This window comes from Acinonyx jubatus, chromosome A1 (genome assembly GCF_027475565.1).
Source record: "Acinonyx jubatus isolate Ajub_Pintada_27869175 chromosome A1, VMU_Ajub_asm_v1.0, whole genome shotgun sequence".
NCBI lineage: Eukaryota > Metazoa > Chordata > Mammalia > Carnivora > Felidae > Acinonyx > Acinonyx jubatus.
Window position 1 is genome coordinate 156,618,457 of NC_069380.1, and position 17,934 is coordinate 156,636,390.

Here is a 17,934-nt window from a genome sequence, read left to right on the forward strand (position 1 = left end):
GTGCCTTCTGTGTCTGTTTATTGTCTGTCTGTGCAATGTCCACTACGAGGGGCAATGGTCGTTGTTTTTTGGGCGCAGTGTCCGGCTCCGGCGCCTAAGACTTCGCCGGGCCGGCACGCAGTAGACCGTCACATTTGCTAAATGACTGACTACTGTCCTCCAGCACTGAAGAGCTCGAGCAGCCCCACTTCCTGGAAGGGCGGGGCCTCATCGGGCCCCGCCCACGAGGCTGCCCCCAGCTCTAACCTGCTCCTCCCCTTCCTCTCTGGAGAGGTGGCCTCGGGCGGTGCGGTGTTTTTCCCTCCGGCCTCCCTCGCTCTTTCTGCAGCTGTTGCAAAACCCGGAGCAGCGGAACCTCAGAGCGGCGGAGCGGCGCCGCCCCTAGCTGCACCTCCCCGACAGCCCTCCGCGGCCGCGCTGGGCATGCTCAGTCGACAGGGCCGCTTCGGTTCTTGGAGTAGGAAGCTTGGGCGCTTAGGCTGTAAGGAGCCGCGGCGGGGGGAAAATGGATCCCTTTACTAACGGTGAGTAGGCAGCCAGAGGCGTCGGGGCCGGGACTCTCTGGGGAGCAGAGGGACATTGGCTGTCGTGACACGCGGGGTCGGTCGGGCTGCAGTCGCTCGCCACCGTGGGCTTCTTCCTACGAGGGTTTAGGGGCGGTGGAAGCCGACTGGGGAAGGCAGCTAGAGGCTGGGGTGGGTGGGCGGGCGGGCAGAGGCCGGCGCGGGACTAGGGGCTGGCGTGAAGGTCAGTGCCATCGCCTGCCGAGGTTCAGGAGGCGTCGGGTGCCGCCAGACCCGCTGCGCGGCCAGGTGGGCGAACAGCAAAGTTTAGGTTGCTTTGCGCAGAGGAGGGGAAAGTTGGCCGCCAGGGTTTGCCCCTGGAGAAGACGGGTGTCGGCCTCGGCTCTTTGGCAGGAAGGGTTAAGCCTCGGTCACTGCCAAACCAAACTTCTGTGGTGCAAGGAGAGAGGTCTCCCCTGTCCTTCCTCGAGTTGCCGGCGTGACTTTTCCTAATGGGGCGGGGTGGGGGGTGGGGGGCTTTGCAGGTTAATTTAGTGGAAGGAAGGGAAACTTGCGGAAAGGCTTGCATAGTCCTGTTCTGTGCCCAATAGGTGCCCGCCCGCATTGGCACCCTCCCCTCTGTTGCTGAGGCACTCCGCAGGGCGTTCAAGCTCCCCTTCACGGGTTTCTGATAATACCAGTGTTTCAGTCTAAGGCTCATGAAATATCAGGGGTCCGTCATGGTGATATCACAATGTGACTTGAGGGGAGAGTCAAAGCAGGAGCCTGCAGGATGCCCTGCAAACAGCCACAGCTCTGTACTGAATGGACAGAATAAATCCCACCCTAGTTAAAACCGATGGCTTTTGTTTGGACCAGAAGTGCCAGAGTCACAATATAGGGGTGAGATGCGTTACCATTTTGTGGCGTTGAGTATATGGATTCCCTTTTGGGGCAGAGAGTAGGAGTACTGCCAGTAAGGGAGAATTCACAGCGAAACTAGACGATTTAGTCCCTAGTTGACATGTGTTTTCTTGCGGGTGGTTGGTTACTTCAGGTAGACAGTTTGTCGCATTAATAGAAGCCAACATCTACTCCTGTTTAGGTGGGTCACTTGCCACTCAAGAGACAGAGACATTGTCCACTATATCCCAAACCGTAGCCAGACTTTGTCGTATGCTGTGCTTCATTCATGGGACTGTGAATTACTTGAATTACTCCTTCTTTTCTCCTTGTCCTTAATTCAGAATGCTTTATTCTACTGCCATCTTCCTGTCTGTACTAATTAGGCTTAAAGATGACAACTTTATTTCTGAATTTTTTTTTTCTCGTTCAGGTTCTATTTGTTATTACTATTGCTCTAAAAATAGTCGGGTAAAGTTACCAAGAATTAAGGAAAATTTGAGCTAAAAGTAAACTTTGAGACTATCTAGTATTTTAGTGTAAAATATGTTTGATACAAATCATTAAATCCTTTCAAATGACTATTCCAAGGCTTTTTCTTTGTCCTGGTTAGAATACTTGGAGCTTTCATGTTTGTAGGATTTTAAATGTGAACTTTCACTTAAAAAAATTCCCCACAACAAGGCTGAGTCACCCATTTGGTTAAGATTATTGCTAGCTGATGTGGTGGACCTGTGCCTCCAGAATTAAAGTACATTCTCAAGTGTTTGAACTAGGGCCTTTTCTCCGCTTAAAACATGTTCCTCTAGATGTGAATACTTGCCAATTGTCACATTTGAGAGGTGAATGGAAAGTCCCAGAGAGAAGAACAAAAAGGAAGCAGTGCTTTAACTTTTATGTAGGAAATTGGATTTTTAATCCTTTTCCTATCAGTCTTCCAGATTTCCAGAATCTGTTGGAGACAGTTTGACAGTGCATCATTTTAATATGTTAATCACTCCTTGGAAGCTTATCTAGTGTCCTTTACAAAGAAACAGAAACTACAATATCTAAAGTAAAAAAAAAAAAAAAAAAAAAATTAGCTCCTAGCCATTTAAAGTGCTTTTCAGGTTTAAGCACTGGACTGGTTATTTATTTCAGAACTTTGGAAGGATAGCTGTACAATTTTCTAGTGTCTTTAAACAGGAATTGGTATAGTGGAAAGTATGTTTATCTTTGTACTTAATCCTGTTGAGTACAAAGGATAGGTACATCTAATTCTTCTCCCCTAGGTCTGGGTGTCTTGGTGTAGAGTATTTCATTATCCATTGAATTTATAATCACAGGATTTACTGAGCTTGATATTGGCTTTTATTGCAGATTCATCCTCTTTTAATAAAATCTTCACCACTTTTTGATATATCCCTACATATATAGAGAGGTGTGAGAGCTTAACAAAACCATTTTCAGCAGTTCAGAACCACATAGCTTCCAATTAAAATCTTGTCAATGGTTTCACCCTCTGACCTAGAAATTTGTAAAGGAGGCACATTTAGTTTGTTTTGTCATTTGGCTGTCAGTACGCATTGATTCCAATATGACTTTCTCTGCTTTCCCAGTTTTCTGTCAAAACTGGCTGTGTGTGTGGCTCATTTTTCTTGGGCACTGCTCTCTGCCTGCTGATAATGGGTTCATTTGATGAGTATCCTATGTTAACCTGTCCAGCTAACATACTGCTGTAATCTATTTAATATGCTTACCTACAGAAAGGGCTTATAAGAAGGAATCCTAGTACCATTAGGCTCAGGAGATATTTTTGATCTTGCCCTCGGAAGGGACTGCTGACAATTACATTGAAGACTGGATATCCAGTTTGGTTTTGGATTTTTGGTGACTTTTTATGGGGAGAAAGATGCACTGGACCAGTACTAAAGATTATTTGGCAGTAGCTATTATGTCCTGTTAGGCAGTTAGAGGTGAAACTCTTAAGAAGTAGTAATTTATATATTACCAAAAACAAAACAAAAAATTGCTGGCAATTCTCTAGGTCTTTTGATAGATGTACTAGATTAGGGCAAGTGGTTATTTGATGACTGTGTAGCTTTATTTCTCTTTATTTCTTTATTCTCATTTACATGTAGGATTTGGGTATTTCAGAATAATTTAAATTCATGTTAAGGAATGTAAATACCAAGGCTCACTCTTAGAATATGATTAAGGAGGACTGAGGTTGGGCCTAGAAATGTACAACTTAATTTTGAGGATACTAGAAGTATTCACCAGAAGGGAGCTTTTGAGAACTTTATTAGGTAGGCAAATTCAGGATTTAGATGTGTACTGATCGAAAAGGACTTCTTTTCCTGCCATATATATATATATATATATATATATATATATGCACACACACACACGTTTATATATAAACATACACATATATGTATATGTTTTTGTGTATATGTATTTATATGTTTTTCCCCTTTGCTTTCTAGTTTGTGGTATCTAGAGGATGGAGAAGCATTGATATTTTGAAGTCCCAGAACTGAAAACATAAGTTAAACAGTTTGTCTTTTTTTCTTATGAACAAAGCCCCAAGGAATCACTTTGGTACTACAACCTGGTTTATGATCAAACAAGGGGGATTTACCTGTCTTAGAAACTGGTTTTGTTTTTGTTTTTAGATTGGCATCCAATCAAAAATATTACCCAACTTCCAAAATGAGAAGTTGGACAACAAATTAGATATTCATAGGTTGTAGTATAAAATTGTGATTTCATCTTTTTTTTAAATGTTTATTTTTGAGAGACAGCGTGAATGGGGAGGGGCGGGGGGGGGGAACAGAGGATCTGAAGCGGGTTCCACGCTGACATCAGAGAGCTCAATGAGGGGCTCGAACCCATGAACCATGAGATCATGACCTGAGCCAAAGGAAGTTGGATCATGACCTGAGCCAAAGTTGGCCGCTTAAAGGACTGAACCACCCAGGCACTCCCATCTTTTTATCTTACAAATAACACTTGTCCTATAGTTATGCATTTCTTTAAAAAAAATTAGCATCATCTGTCAAAAATATGAGCTTACCATATGTATGTGTGTATATATATATATGTATATATATATACATATATATATATACACACACACTATTTCTTTTGTGATAAATAACCATGTTGAAAGAAAATCCTTAAAAAATGGAAGATCATAGTTTCTCTATGTGATTGAAGTTAAAATATGTTTTTATCCTCTGTCTTGAATGTTCTGTTTCATTTAAGTGAAATAGGACTGTATAGGAATCAAGTATTAACATGATTTAATATTCTAGGGTTGAGGCTGTAACTAGAAACTATCCAGTTTTTAAGGAAAACAGTGGGGGCGGGGGCATAGTCCTTTGCTTTGTAACAATTTCCAAAAAAAGGAGTGTCTTGAGACAAACAGCATATTTTAGGAGCAATTAAAATAAGCTTATCTACAGATGATCCTTGAGAATTGAAAGATATATAACTAGAGAGATTGGTTATAAGGAAATTACCATATAGAAAATAAGCCAGGGGTGATTTCCTCTTCAGGAGTTCATTCAAACACTGTTTTTTGAACGCCCACTTACAAGTAGATTTTCTGCTGGGCACAGTTGCAAGAAACCCACAAACCTGTTATCAGGTAATGCTGACTTCAATGAGAGAAATGAAATGGAAGAATCTAGTTTTGCTTTCATGCTAATATAAAACTAAGAAATCTAGAAGAAACAAACAAAACAATAAAACGTTAAGATAGTTTTCTAATTATGAAATAAATGTACAGAATTGTATTAAAACCTGTTCATATAACATTTGCCACCAATAAGTTCACATTTCTAATGATGCGGTATAATACTCCTGTTAAGGAATGAAAACATTTTCAACCCTGTCTGTGAAAGCGTTAGGAAATTGAGATATGAAGGAATTTATCCAAGGTTACCCTTGAAGTTGTGATGGAGCTACATTGGGCCCATGGCTTTTGGCAGTAGAGATGAGGACAGTGTAGCCATGTTCTGTCAGGTAGTTACCTCATGTCTTGAAAACTGTAGGAAGTCGGAGCTAGAGCTAATAATACCAGTAGATCTTTCCATAATATTATTGGAGCAACCAGAGAATGTCTTGTCTTGTCTTGTCTTGCCTTGTCTTGCCTTGCCTTGTCTTGCCTTGTCTTGCCTTGTCTTGTCTTGTCTTGTCTTGCCTTTCCTTTCCTTTCCTTTCCTTTCCTTTCCTTTCCTTTCCTTTCCTTTCCTTTCCTTTTCTTCTTTTCTTTTCTTTCTTTTTTTTTTTTTTTTTTTTAAATTTGAGTCTCTAGCTATATATCTTTTCTGAGCATTCACAGGAAACCAGGAATGAGAATGGAGGGAAATTTGGGAGCCTTTGTGGTGGTTCAGCTCCTTGTATATCTGGTGGCCTTTGTAAAAAAAAAAAGCTGCTCATTGCCCTGGTGTTTCTGTGCAGTAAATATGACAGAAACAAAATAGTTCTTGTTCCTGAATCTATGGAAGGATGGTCAGGATTCCCTTGCAGCCTTATTTGTTGTTGTAATCCTTTCGTGATTGTCCTGGTAGCACCTGTAGGACTTTGAAACCAAAGATATTTAGGGAAAATTGAGACTTAAGAGAATTAGTGATGAAGATGAGAGAAATGTAGAGATTTAAGGTAAAGGGGGAAACTGATAAGGCAGAGATTTCCAAAATGGTCATACCTTGAGTCTTGCAAATCTTTGAGAAGTTAGTTTAGTTTGGGGAGCAGGACACTGATGTATGAGGTCAAAAGATGGAGGAGTTGGGTTTGGAAGGGGCAAGTAGACAAAAGGACTGATTAGACAAAAGGAATTGAGTAAGGGGATGAGTGAGTTAGGAATGGCATTTGGAAACCTTAGAAGGAGATAGAAAACATTTGACACAAGTTTAATCATGCTACATACTTCTCTCTATCATAGTCAGAAAATGCATAGTCACTTGTGAGTTAAGACTGTTCTCTTTACTGAATGTGAAGAATATAGAGCCATTGACTTTTTTTTTAAGTTTATTTATTTATTTTGAGAGAAACAGAGAGACGGGCAGGAGAGAGAATCCCAAGCAGGCTCCACACTATCAGCATGGAGCCTGAGGTGGGGCTCAGTCTCATGAACCGTGAGATCATGACCTCAGCTGAAATCAAGAGTCAGATGTTTAACCTACTGAGCCACCCACGTGCCCCTAAGAACCATGGACTCTGTAGGACTATCACGATAGTAGTCACTGTTTTTTATTACCTGTTTTTGCTCCACTTTTGTACTGATGCTTATGAGTGAACAATGAACCAATTTATATTTTTAATTTTTTTTTTAATATTTTTATTTACTTTTGAGACAGAGAGAGACAGAGCATGAGCAGGGGAGGGGCAGAGAGAGACGGAGATATAGAATCCAAAGCAGGCTCCAGGCTCTGAGCTGTCAGCACAGAGCCCGATGCAGGGCTTGAACTCACAGACTGTGAGATCATGACCTGAGCTGAAGTCAGATGCTTAACCGACTGAGCCACCCAGGTGCCCCTACTTTTTTTTAAGTCTTTTTTAATGTTTGTTTATTTTTGAGAGAAAGTGAGTGCTAGTGGGGGAGGGGCAGAGAGGGAGACAGAGAATCTGAACTGAGCTGTCAGCACAGGGCTGGATCCAGGGCACAAACCCATGAACTGTGAGATCATGACCTGAGCTGAAGTCAGTTGCTTAACCCACTGAGCCGCCCAGGTGCCCTATGAACCAATTTATTTTTTAAAAATTTCAACCCTTGCATCTAAACTTGGAGGAAACCAGTTCATTGACCAAATAAAGAAAATTCAGGCTTCTAAGGGAGTTTGAAAAAACAATGGAGAAGTAAGTTCAATTGTACAAGGCTCTTTGAAGTCTTTTCCTTTAGTGTGTATTATTGCTTAATGAAGGTCTCCTGGGCATTCCTTCCACATATTTCAAGAATGCAGTCACCAAAACAAAATTTAAGCCAGTTGTCTGGACTTTTGTGGATTGGGGATTGGACAGACCAGAGTTTTTTCTAGCCCCCTGGTGCTGTCAGGGAGGCCAAACCAGTGATCTGGGATGAAGGGAGTTAAAGGCTTCCTTATGCTTCTCTGGGGAGAATTTCATAAACTGGGCTAAAGGAGAATGACAACTACAGTGAGAGAATGGGTATCTTTGTGGGTTGGGTGTGCTCCTTTCCTTCCTAGATCTTGCAGCAAATAATGGCCAGGGCTCTGTGGTAGTGTTTCGTAAACAACTGTCTTAGGCATTCACTGTCCTAGACCAACTTTCAGGTGGGCAGGGAAGCTTTGGGGGGGGGGGGGGGGGTTATGGTATTTCTCACAGCTGAAACTTATTTCCTAAGATTTAAAATAGCTGTTAGAACAGTCATCATCTCAACAGCTTTGCACCACTCCAGGGTTTTTTTTCAGAGGAAAAATGCATGGTGATTAGTGGGAGTGATTGAAGAGAGCTAACTGTTTTAAAGATCTTTCTTTAACTTGGTATTGGTAGTGGGATTCGAAGGCAGAAGTGGTTTGATCCTTGTCTGGTTTCTTCTTGTTCCATAATTGTCAGAATGCCCTCAGTGATTTAGAGGGGCTGCTGTGGACCTTAGAGCCTGGTGGAAGGAATGAGTATGTCCAACATTTATCAAAATAATGTCCATGAGCTTGGGCTGCTTCCTTTTTATACTTATTAGCAGTATTTTCTCTGCCCTTTAAACTAAGTGCTAAGTACCTAAGTCCTTTGGGCCACTGACATTGTCCTTTCAGTATCTAGATTGGCTGGCTAGATTAAGAAAACTCAGCGTGGATGTAGTGAGTGTTAGTAGGAATAAGAAATGCTTTGCTGTTTACAACAGCAGCCTCACATCCATCTTCCTTAGTACAGGTTACTGTGAGAAGCTTGTAAGTTTTCATTTGGAGGAAGCACACAGAAAAATACTTGAACATAGAAGGAGGGTCCAGTCTGACTTGGGGATTAGATGATAGTGTTTTGAAGTAGGTAGAAATAAGCACATGTTCACTACAGTGTGGCTAACTTTGCTCTAGTGCAGTTCATTGCAGTTCAGTACATGGTTGTAGTTTAATTAACTGCCAATTCAGGAAACATTGTTGAGATAAAAACTTGAATTCACGCATAGAAGCTTTTCTTGGCAGATAATGAAATGACAGTGACTATTGGTGGACAAAAATGTAGCTATAATCCCAGACTTTTGGATAATCACCACTATATTTTTCAATGGGTTAATGATAGTCAAATTAACCCTCAGCAAGTTGTAAATTGATGGCAAAGTTTTTACTATGAAGATTTAAGATTATCATTTACCTTGAATTTTATCAGTCTGATGAGTCAGATGGAAAAGTATTTCAGAATTATCAGCAAAATAGTTCTTTTTCAAATCCCTCTGACATCAGGTCTAGCAAATTTATTCACCAATTGAGGTATTTTCTAGCTCAAAAGCATTCTGCATACACTGAAGAGTCCTCATAAATTTTCTTTGCAGATCTCATTCGGTGATAGGCATTCTCTTTAAATCACTCACAGGTATTTTTTATGCCTAATGCCATTTTTCATTTTATATAATGAATTATGATACGTTAAGATTCTTTTGGAACTATATCCAAATATTTGATGGAATTAAAAATAAACCTTTTAGCTTTAAATCTTTACAAAGTATTTGTAGTTATGTAGATTTACCTGAAAGATTGATGAGCATAAGTATTTAGGATGCATTGACAATTTCAATTACTTTTTATGGCTAAATCTTTCTCAGAGGTGCCCTGAGGATTGTCAAGGACTGTGGGACTTATGTTATAAGGAAATATTTTAAAAATTGCTATATGTGATAAAGATTATAAATTTGATTGGAGGACAAATTCAATATAAATATAAACATTATGGTAAATAATTTAGCCTAGAAAAGAAAAGAAAATTGAAAACTAAGCTACAATAATTTTAATTTTTCCCCATAAGAATATTAGCTAACTTTTAAGTGAATAAAATGGCATGTCTTTTTGTGAATTCTGATCCTTATGACAATACTCTGTACTGTTTGTCTGTATTCTTTAGTCCATGGGATATCTTGTTGCATTTGTTAAATTGATGTGTTTTAGGTGCCCTCTGGCCAGAATTTTAAGTAGAGTATTTCCTCTGTGGAATTGACAGTGTTTTTGAATGATGGTTGTTCAGTAGAATTAAATGGTTATTGCTAGGACTTTGTACATTATTGTAAATTTTATATTTTCTTGGTTCTTTATTCCATATAACTAACAACTAGAGAAAATAAATACAGAAATGAATACACACACACACACACACAGAATTTATTGTAGAAAAATTGTTTTAGATGAATGCTTTGTCTTAAGTCTATTTTATAGAAACCAGGTAATACCGGGATTCAAATGTATTTTTGTTGTTCTTTATTTACTTTTTTCATTTTGAATTTCTTCCTTTTTACATCTTGCTAATGCTTTTCTTCATTTCTTATCAAGACTAAAAATATTACAAACCAAAATTAGTGTTCCATGTCTCCTTGGTCCGTTCTTCTTTTGGGGAATCAGCACTGGGGGTCAGAGAAGAAGCCCAGAGGGAATATTTTAATACAGATTCTTCTTGCATACCATTTTAAACTGCATCAGTTAACAAGTATTTTTTAAATTTGTTTTTGACAGGTCCCTACTTATCTCTTCTTTTAAAAAATAATAGTTTTTAAAAGGATACCTTTCTCAAATAAGTATATTAAAATATACCTTCACTATGTGCTAACTTGTTCCAAGCTTTATTCTTTTTTTTTAATTTTTAATTTTTTTTTTAACATTTATTCATTTTTGAGAGACAGAGAGAGAGAGTGCAAGTGGGGAAGGGGCAGATAGAGGGAGACACAGAATCCGAAGCAGGTTCCAGGTTCTGAGCTGTCAGCACAGAGCCTGACAAGGGGATCAAACCCATGAACCGCGAGAACATAACCTGAGCCGAAGTTGCATGCTTAACCGACTGAACCACCCAGGTGGCCCCTAAGCTTTATTCTTAAAGCTGGAGTCAAGTAAGAGTGCAGTATTGTCTCTGTCTGCCCTTGGAAAGCTTACATACAGCAGAATAAATTTTGAAAAAAGGTATATGAACACACAATTTAGTATACTCTCTTTGAAAACGGTCAGGTTTGGAGGAGCACTGGTCCTATCCCACACTGCTTTCCTTAAATAGTTTTGGTTTTATACTTTTATTTTTTCATTTGGAGATCTACCCATGAATCTACCTCCTTTTGCAAGACTACTATCGTGTAGCATAATAGTGCAAAGTAATTCATACTGCCGGCCTTCAAATCCTGGCTCCTTACTCACTGGCTCTGTGACTCTTATTTAAAGATAATATCGGTGTGCCTGGGTGGCTCAGTCGGTTAAGCATCTGACTTTGGCTCAGGTCGTGATCTCCCAGTTCGTGGGTTCGAGCCCGGTGTCGGGCTCTGTGCCGATCATTCAGAGCCTGGAGCCTGTTTCAGTTTCTGTGTCTCCCTCTCTCTCTCTGCCCCTCCCCCGCTCACACTCTGTCGCTGTCTCAAAATTAATAAACATTAAAAAATTAAAAAAAAAGATAATATCAAGATGTTTTAATATGTTTAGTTAAAAAACTAAAATGTGCACAGAAGCTCAAAACTTTTTCTGATATCACTGAGGTCTAGGAGACATGGTGATATGGCACATTCCTGCCATAGTGAGATTTTGAAAGTTGGGCCACAAATGATATTTCTTGTATCTTGTTTACTAAAGGCTTTAGGTCAGTATAGGATTCTTTCCATTTCATATTTGTTAACAATTATGCATTTGTAACACTTAGAGGGAAGTGTTGCCTAAGAGTAGAGGAACTATTCATTTCTACATCCAGTTTAGTTCTTTTTCTGTCAAGCAAATGGAATAAGCACACCTCGCTTCATACACACTTCATACAAGTAGAACTTGTTTCGGTGTTAAATCAGGTATTAAATATATTTTGTCTCTTGGGTGGGGTTGAAACAGTTAGGAATTCAAGACTAAAAGGGGTAGTGTTAACATGAAGGTATAGAATAAAGGTACTTCTTTAACTGGTAACAAGGCCTGTATTTCAGACATCGGGAATGCAAACAAACATGTCTATAATATAATGTGTTTAAATTCTTACCTGTTTTGTTTGTGTCCTCACAGAAGCTTAATAAGAAACTAGTTTTACTAGTGAATTTATAGTTGTGCTAGTACCTGTGACACTGTATTTTGTTATTATTTTTGCTAAAGGAATGTAACTTGGCAGCCCCTCTTTGGCTCTGAGAGTCTGTTGTGATTTATGGCAATTTATCTCCCTACCTCCATCCACCCTGCCAGAAGTCTCTGGGCCTGTTGCCTGTTGTTGTTGTTGGGTTTTTTTCCTCACTAAGATAATATCCTGAACTTCTGAATCATATAAGGTAGTGATTTTGAACAACAGCAAGGTGAAGGAAGTAAGAAATAATCCTTTAAATGGCTGTATGGCTGGATTGCATGGGAACATAGTAGAGGCATTCCTCTCCTTGAGTCACAATTGTTCCTAGGAAGCCTCAGTGTTCAGAAAATAGTGTTTTCTCACAGGAATAAGTTATTGGAGTTCATGTTTCTTCCCAAGAATGTTCAAAGAGGCATAAATGGTATATTATGAAAGCAGAGGTACCATTTGTTTATGACTCCATTTTCGGAATGGTGAAAACCACATTTCCTGTTCTGTATAAATGTACATGCCTGTTCAGCCAGGAACCATCAATTACATATGACAGAAAGCACACAGTTGTCCTATATTTGGTTCCTAATAGAGTTGGTACCCAACATAGTGCTCCACACATTAGATACACATATTAGATGCACATTAAAGGTTATCTGAGACTAATATTACTTCATGCAACTCCAGAACAAACTTTAAGTAACAGTTGTGTTTCATTTTTACTTTTTCAATTTTTTTTCCCAAGTAAGGTTGAATTTCAGTGCTCTTTTCCTTTTTCTTTAAATTTCTCTAAGACAAGTAGAGTAATTCCAAACCAGTTTTTTTTGAATATTCTTATCAGTGCTCATTCAGCTTTATTTTCCACTGAAACGCCTTTCCAGCACCTGCTTTTTCAGATCCTGTGCTTTGTACTGGGAAGATAGTGCTAAATAAGAAATGGTCATAGTGTTTGAGGGGAAGCAAGATGAAGGTTAGCAGGTTTGCATTTGAGACCAAAGTGATGCAGTTAAATCAGTTTCTTTTCTTGCAGTCCTGTGGGGCCTTGTGGCTGGCCTACTCTTGGGGACTTTGCCCTTCATTAGTGAGCCACAAAGACAAATCCCAAGCCAGTTAAATGAGACTTTTAAAAAGGAATTTCCTACTATCCCAGAATTGGGAAGAAGTCATGAATTGGCCATGTATAAACATTCATGTGGCCTTATGGGTAGAATAGAGTAGGTGAAACTACATCATGGCTGTCAATCAGGCAAAACCATTGAGAGGCAGGGGTTATTAGTCGACACAACAGAATAACTAATGGTTGAAGTGTATTACAGCATGAGCTGAGATATGAAAGTATGAATATTAGACATGACACTAACCAGGAGGAAGAAAATGTGGGTTTCTGTCCCGAGGTTAATCAAAGGATAAAAATTAAATGACATTTTGAGAAAAAACCTGAAACAACTCCTTAGTGGCCAAGTAACATAAATTATGATATGTAAACTGTGAAGATATTTATTCAACATCTCCTTCCCTCTTAAAAATATCCCTCCCCGTCTCAGTATATTTATGGAGTTATAACACAGAAATGGTATAGGCAGTGTATTAGCTCAGGCTGCCATAACAAAATACTACAGGATTGGGTGGCTTAAACCAAAGAAATGTTATTTTCTTACAGTTATGGAGGTTGGGAGTCCAAGGTAAAGGTGACAGCATGGTTGGTTTCTGGTGAAAGTCCCCTTCCTGGCTTGCAGATGGCCACCTTCTTGCTGTGTCCTCACATGGCTTTTCCTCTGCACAGAGCTCTCGAGGCTCTTCCTCTTCTTACAGGAACACCCGTCTTATCAGCTCCACCCCCATGACTTCATTTAACCTTAATTATCTCTTTAAAGGCCCTGTCTCCAAATACAGTTGCATTGGGGTTACACATGCATGTCAGCACGTGAATTTTCGGGAACATAGGCAGCCATATTTTGGACCGTTTGTTTATCTCAAGGTAAAGAAGATTATATTTTTCCATAGGAACAAATGGTTAGAGTCTACATTCCTTCTTCCTAAGGATGCTGAAAGAAACACAAATGGTTCAGTTCTTTTTTTCTGAACCCAGGAATCCAGGATGATTCAAAACCCCTTGTACCCTTGTATAAAGTTATACAGACCATCTGTATTTATTTTTCTTCATGTATTTACTCTATATGCTTTTTCAAACAGTATAATGAAACTTCAGTGCTTGAATTGTGGTATCTGGAGAGTTTGGGAATTTTTTATTTATCTTTAAAAGCAAGAGTTATGCTTCTTAAGTATTTTGGTCTCGGGACCCCTTTTATACTCTTACAAATTATTGTGAATCTCTAGGAGATTTTGTTTATATGTCTAGATATTTACTGTACTAGAAATTAGCACTGAACATTTTTTTTAAAAATAAAAATTAGTAAATTTCATAGTGACAATAAAAAAAATGACATTTTTAAATAAAAATAGCTATCCTCCAAAACAAATTAGGGGAGGAATTATCTTACATTGTTGCAAGTCTCTTTAATGTCTGGCTTAATAGAACACAACTGGATTTTCAGATTTGCATTCAGTCTGTTGTATCTCATGTCGTGCGTGTAGCCTATGGAGAACTCCCCTATACCTACGAGAGAATGGGAGTGAAAATGGCAGATAACATATCAACGTGAAGACAGTTTTGGCCTTGAAGACCGCTAAAAAAATATGAGGGATTCCCAGGGTACCCATACTGCACCTTGAGAACTGTCACTCTAAGCATTAAACTTGCCTTTTACAGGGGCTGGAGATGAACACCTTAGGAGTCTAAAATGGGTAGAAAGTGGAGCTGATGGAATTGGGCAGCGAATTTAAGATAGATCTAGGTCATAGAAGGAAATGTACTAGCCAGAAATATCTGACAAGCCACACCTCAGACGCCTTGGTTAATTGAAGACTCTACTGTCATTTCATTTCAGCCCTGGATAGTTCTAGGGAGGACACAGATTTTAAAAAAGTATTCAATTGTCCTTTATAAAATGGATTTTTATCTATATTCTGTTTATATTTGAAGGGATTTCAACAAGCTGCCCCTCTTTCCCAATACCCCCTCCCTCCAACATAACACTTAATATGGATGCATCATTTAACTTCTCAGCCCTTGAGTGATGTCTTAGACTTATCTTAATTATAATGAATTAGAGGTCTACAAAGTTCAGTTATTTTTGTTTTCTGCTTGTCCAGAATGTTATAAAACCCTTTGTCCCATACTTGCCCTGCCATAGAATGATCTGGATCTTTAAGAGAACTAGAATCAACTGTCTTTTTTTTTTTTCCTTGGGGCTCTTTGGGGCCATTAATAACTAGGACTGATCTGCTTAAAACTGTCTTGCCCCCAAATTAAGACATATGGTAAACTGATTAAGTATAAACATGTACACCCTGCCATGTACACATAAGTTCAGCCAACTGAGCGAGAATTCTGTAAAAAATAGGTGATATACCCACTCATCCTAATGCAGCCATTCGAAGTACTTTGAAATACTTATTAATATTATAGAGAATTAGCCTTACGTCTCTTGGTGTTTAAGTGTCAGGAATACGTTTAAACAGGAGACTTTTTATGCTTCCTTTTTTGTGAGCGGAGAAAAAGCCATTTTGGAACAAAGGTCTAAAGTCTGGTGTCTGCCAATAAGTAGTTATTGTTCAAATAAACCTCTCAGATTGGACTTTTTATAATTAAAATCAGAGTACTGAAGTGTTGCATATTCCTCATTCTTGGTGTTACCTTTTTAAAATTTAAAGTCAAAGCAAAACCAGAAAGCTTTATAATTTATTCCTCCTTCCATTCCCATTCTTAGGCAATCACTGACCTGCTTTCTGTTACCATAGATTGTTTTACTTTCTAATTCTGTAGAATTTTATATAAATGGAATTATATAGATTTTGTATAAATGGAATCATAGACTGTCTTTTTTCGCCTGGCTTCTTACAGTTAGCATAATTTATTTTGAAATATCCATGTTCTATCAGTAGTTCCTTTTTCTCTCTTTTCTTTTTAAATTGCTGAATAGTATTCTATTGTATTGATATGCCATTCTTTGTTTATCCATTTACCTCTTAATGGGCATTTGGTTCCAGCTTTGAGTTATTACAAATAAAACTGTTGTGAAGACTCAAATACAAGTCTTTGTGTAGACATTTGTTTTAGTTTCTCCTAGGTAAATGCCTTGGAGTTGATTGGTTGGATTACCTAGGAGCTGTCTGTTTTAACTTAAGAAACTGCCAACTGTTTTCCAAACAGGTTTTACCATTTTACATTTCCATCAGTGGTGTTTGAGAATGCTTATTCTCTACATCCTTACCAAAATTTGGTATGATTAATTTTTTAAATTTTAGCCAATCCAGTGTGTGTATCACAGTGCGGTTTTAATAGCATTTCCCTGATGACTACTGATATTGAATGATTTTTTTTTTTTTTTTGGCAGTAGTTCATCTTTTTTTTTTTTTTGTGAAATGGCTGTTCAAGAGTTGGTTAGAGGTTATAGAAGTTGTTTATGTATTCTGGAGACATGTTTACACAAAGGTATAAATATATCTGTAATATAGAACATGGATTATGTATATTACACAAACATACATAATAACAGTTCCATATATGTAAAAGCAATAAAGATGTTGCTCTATCATTTTCTGGCTTTCATGGTTTTCTGTTAAGAAACTCATGGAGGGGTACCTGGCTGGCTTAGTTTGTGGAGCATGCGACTTTTGATCTCTGGGTTGTGAGTTTGAGCCCCACATTGGGGTAGAGTTTACCTAAAAAAAAACAAAAACAAAAGCAAAAATCTCATGGTATTTGTACTGGTGTTACCCTATATGTAACATATCACTCTTTTCCCATTTAGTTGCGAGTGTTTTTTTTTTTTTTTACTTTTGGTTTTTAGAAGTTTGATTGTGTCTTGGTTTGGTTGTCTTTGGTCCTTTTATTTTTAAGGTTCATTGAACTTCTTGAATTTATAAATGTGTGTCTTTCACTATATTTGCAAAGTTTGGGGCAATTATTTCTTAATAATTTTTCTGTCTCAATGTTTTTATCCTGTCATTTTGGGACTCCCAATTACATATATGTTAGTCCTTTTGATACCTTCTTACATATCCCTGTGGCACTGTTCATTTTTTTTTTTCTCAATCTTTCTTTTCTCTGGGTTCTTCAAACAGAATAATTTGTCTTCAAGAAATATTTACTGTCTGGTATGTGAATCATAATCAAAATTGATCTTCAGTTTCGCTTATAAATCCCCTAAAAAATAACTGCAGTAAAGAAAGAGCTGCAGTGAAACTTGGTTCAGTGACTAAATCTAAAGTATAATTAAAAAAAAAAAATCTCACACGATACGATTTGCTGTAAACTTTTTTTTAAGTTTATTTTTGAGAGAATGAGCGAGCAAGCAGGGGAGAACAGAGAGGGAGGGAAAGAGAATCCCAAGCAGGCTCTATACTGTCAGCACAGAGACTGACACGGGTCTAATCTCACAAACCGGTGAGATCATGACCAGAGCCGAAATCAAAAGTGGGACACTTAACCGGCTGAGCCATCCAGGTGTCCCAAATTTGCTGTAAAATTTTAAGTTGCTAATTGAAATGTATTTTTAAACAAATTGGCCAATTTGGTGTTTGGGGTATGGGAGCATCATTTCCTATAGTAGTATTCTTTTATCAGTTGGGACAGTGAGTTCTGTGTCCCAACAGATAGCATTGCAGTTATTTTTCCCCAATGATGACTATATGTTGAGATCAGTCTTTGTAAGAAGATAGGAAAATAATAAAATGTGTTAGAAATATTTGCATTAAAAAACAAATTTTAAGGGGCACTGAGGTGGCTCAATAGGTTAAGTGTCTGACTTTGGCTCAGGTTATGACCTCACAGTTCATGTTGGGCTCTGTGCTGACAGCTCTGAGCCTGGAGCCTACTTCAGATTCTGTGCCTCCCTCTCCTGAGCTCGTGCTGTGTCTCTCTCTCTCTCTTTCTCAAAAATAAATAAACATTAAAAATTTTCTTAGAAACCCACAAATTTTAAAAATTAGTCAGGCTTTATCTTTTAGCCAGAAAACTACTTTATTTATAATTATGCAGATTCCGTCATCCCAAGTGTCACATTTTCCTGTATCAGGATTCAGCTAGTACTATAGGGTAAAAGGAGACAGCAAATAGATTTTCTCAAAAAATGTTCTATAGTAGAACATGAGAAATTTCTCTAGGAATATAATTTTTTTCTATCATATCTAGTCTCTGTTTTGTCTGAGAACAGCATGGAACCATGTTGCTCAGTCTTGAAATGTCAGCTTG

At 38.4% G+C, this 17,934-nt stretch overlaps 1 protein-coding gene across 3 annotated transcripts in view; it reads left to right on the forward strand.

The window, feature by feature from the left end:
* Window positions 1-333: 333 nt before the first annotated feature.
* LNPEP (leucyl and cystinyl aminopeptidase) overlaps window positions 334-17,934 on the forward strand; it is an 89,297-nt gene continuing 71,696 nt past the window's right edge. The window contains exon 1 of one of the 3 annotated variants that reach the window (XM_027037412.2): window positions 334-524. In XM_027037412.2, the coding sequence (XP_026893213.1) occupies window positions 506-524 (19 nt within the window). In that variant the 5' untranslated portion in view covers window positions 334-505. Of the gene's footprint in view, window positions 525-1,067; window positions 1,407-3,896; window positions 3,990-17,934 lie in introns of those variants that run through there. The other 2 variants (XM_015065587.3, XM_053225144.1) reach the window with 2 other exon arrangements.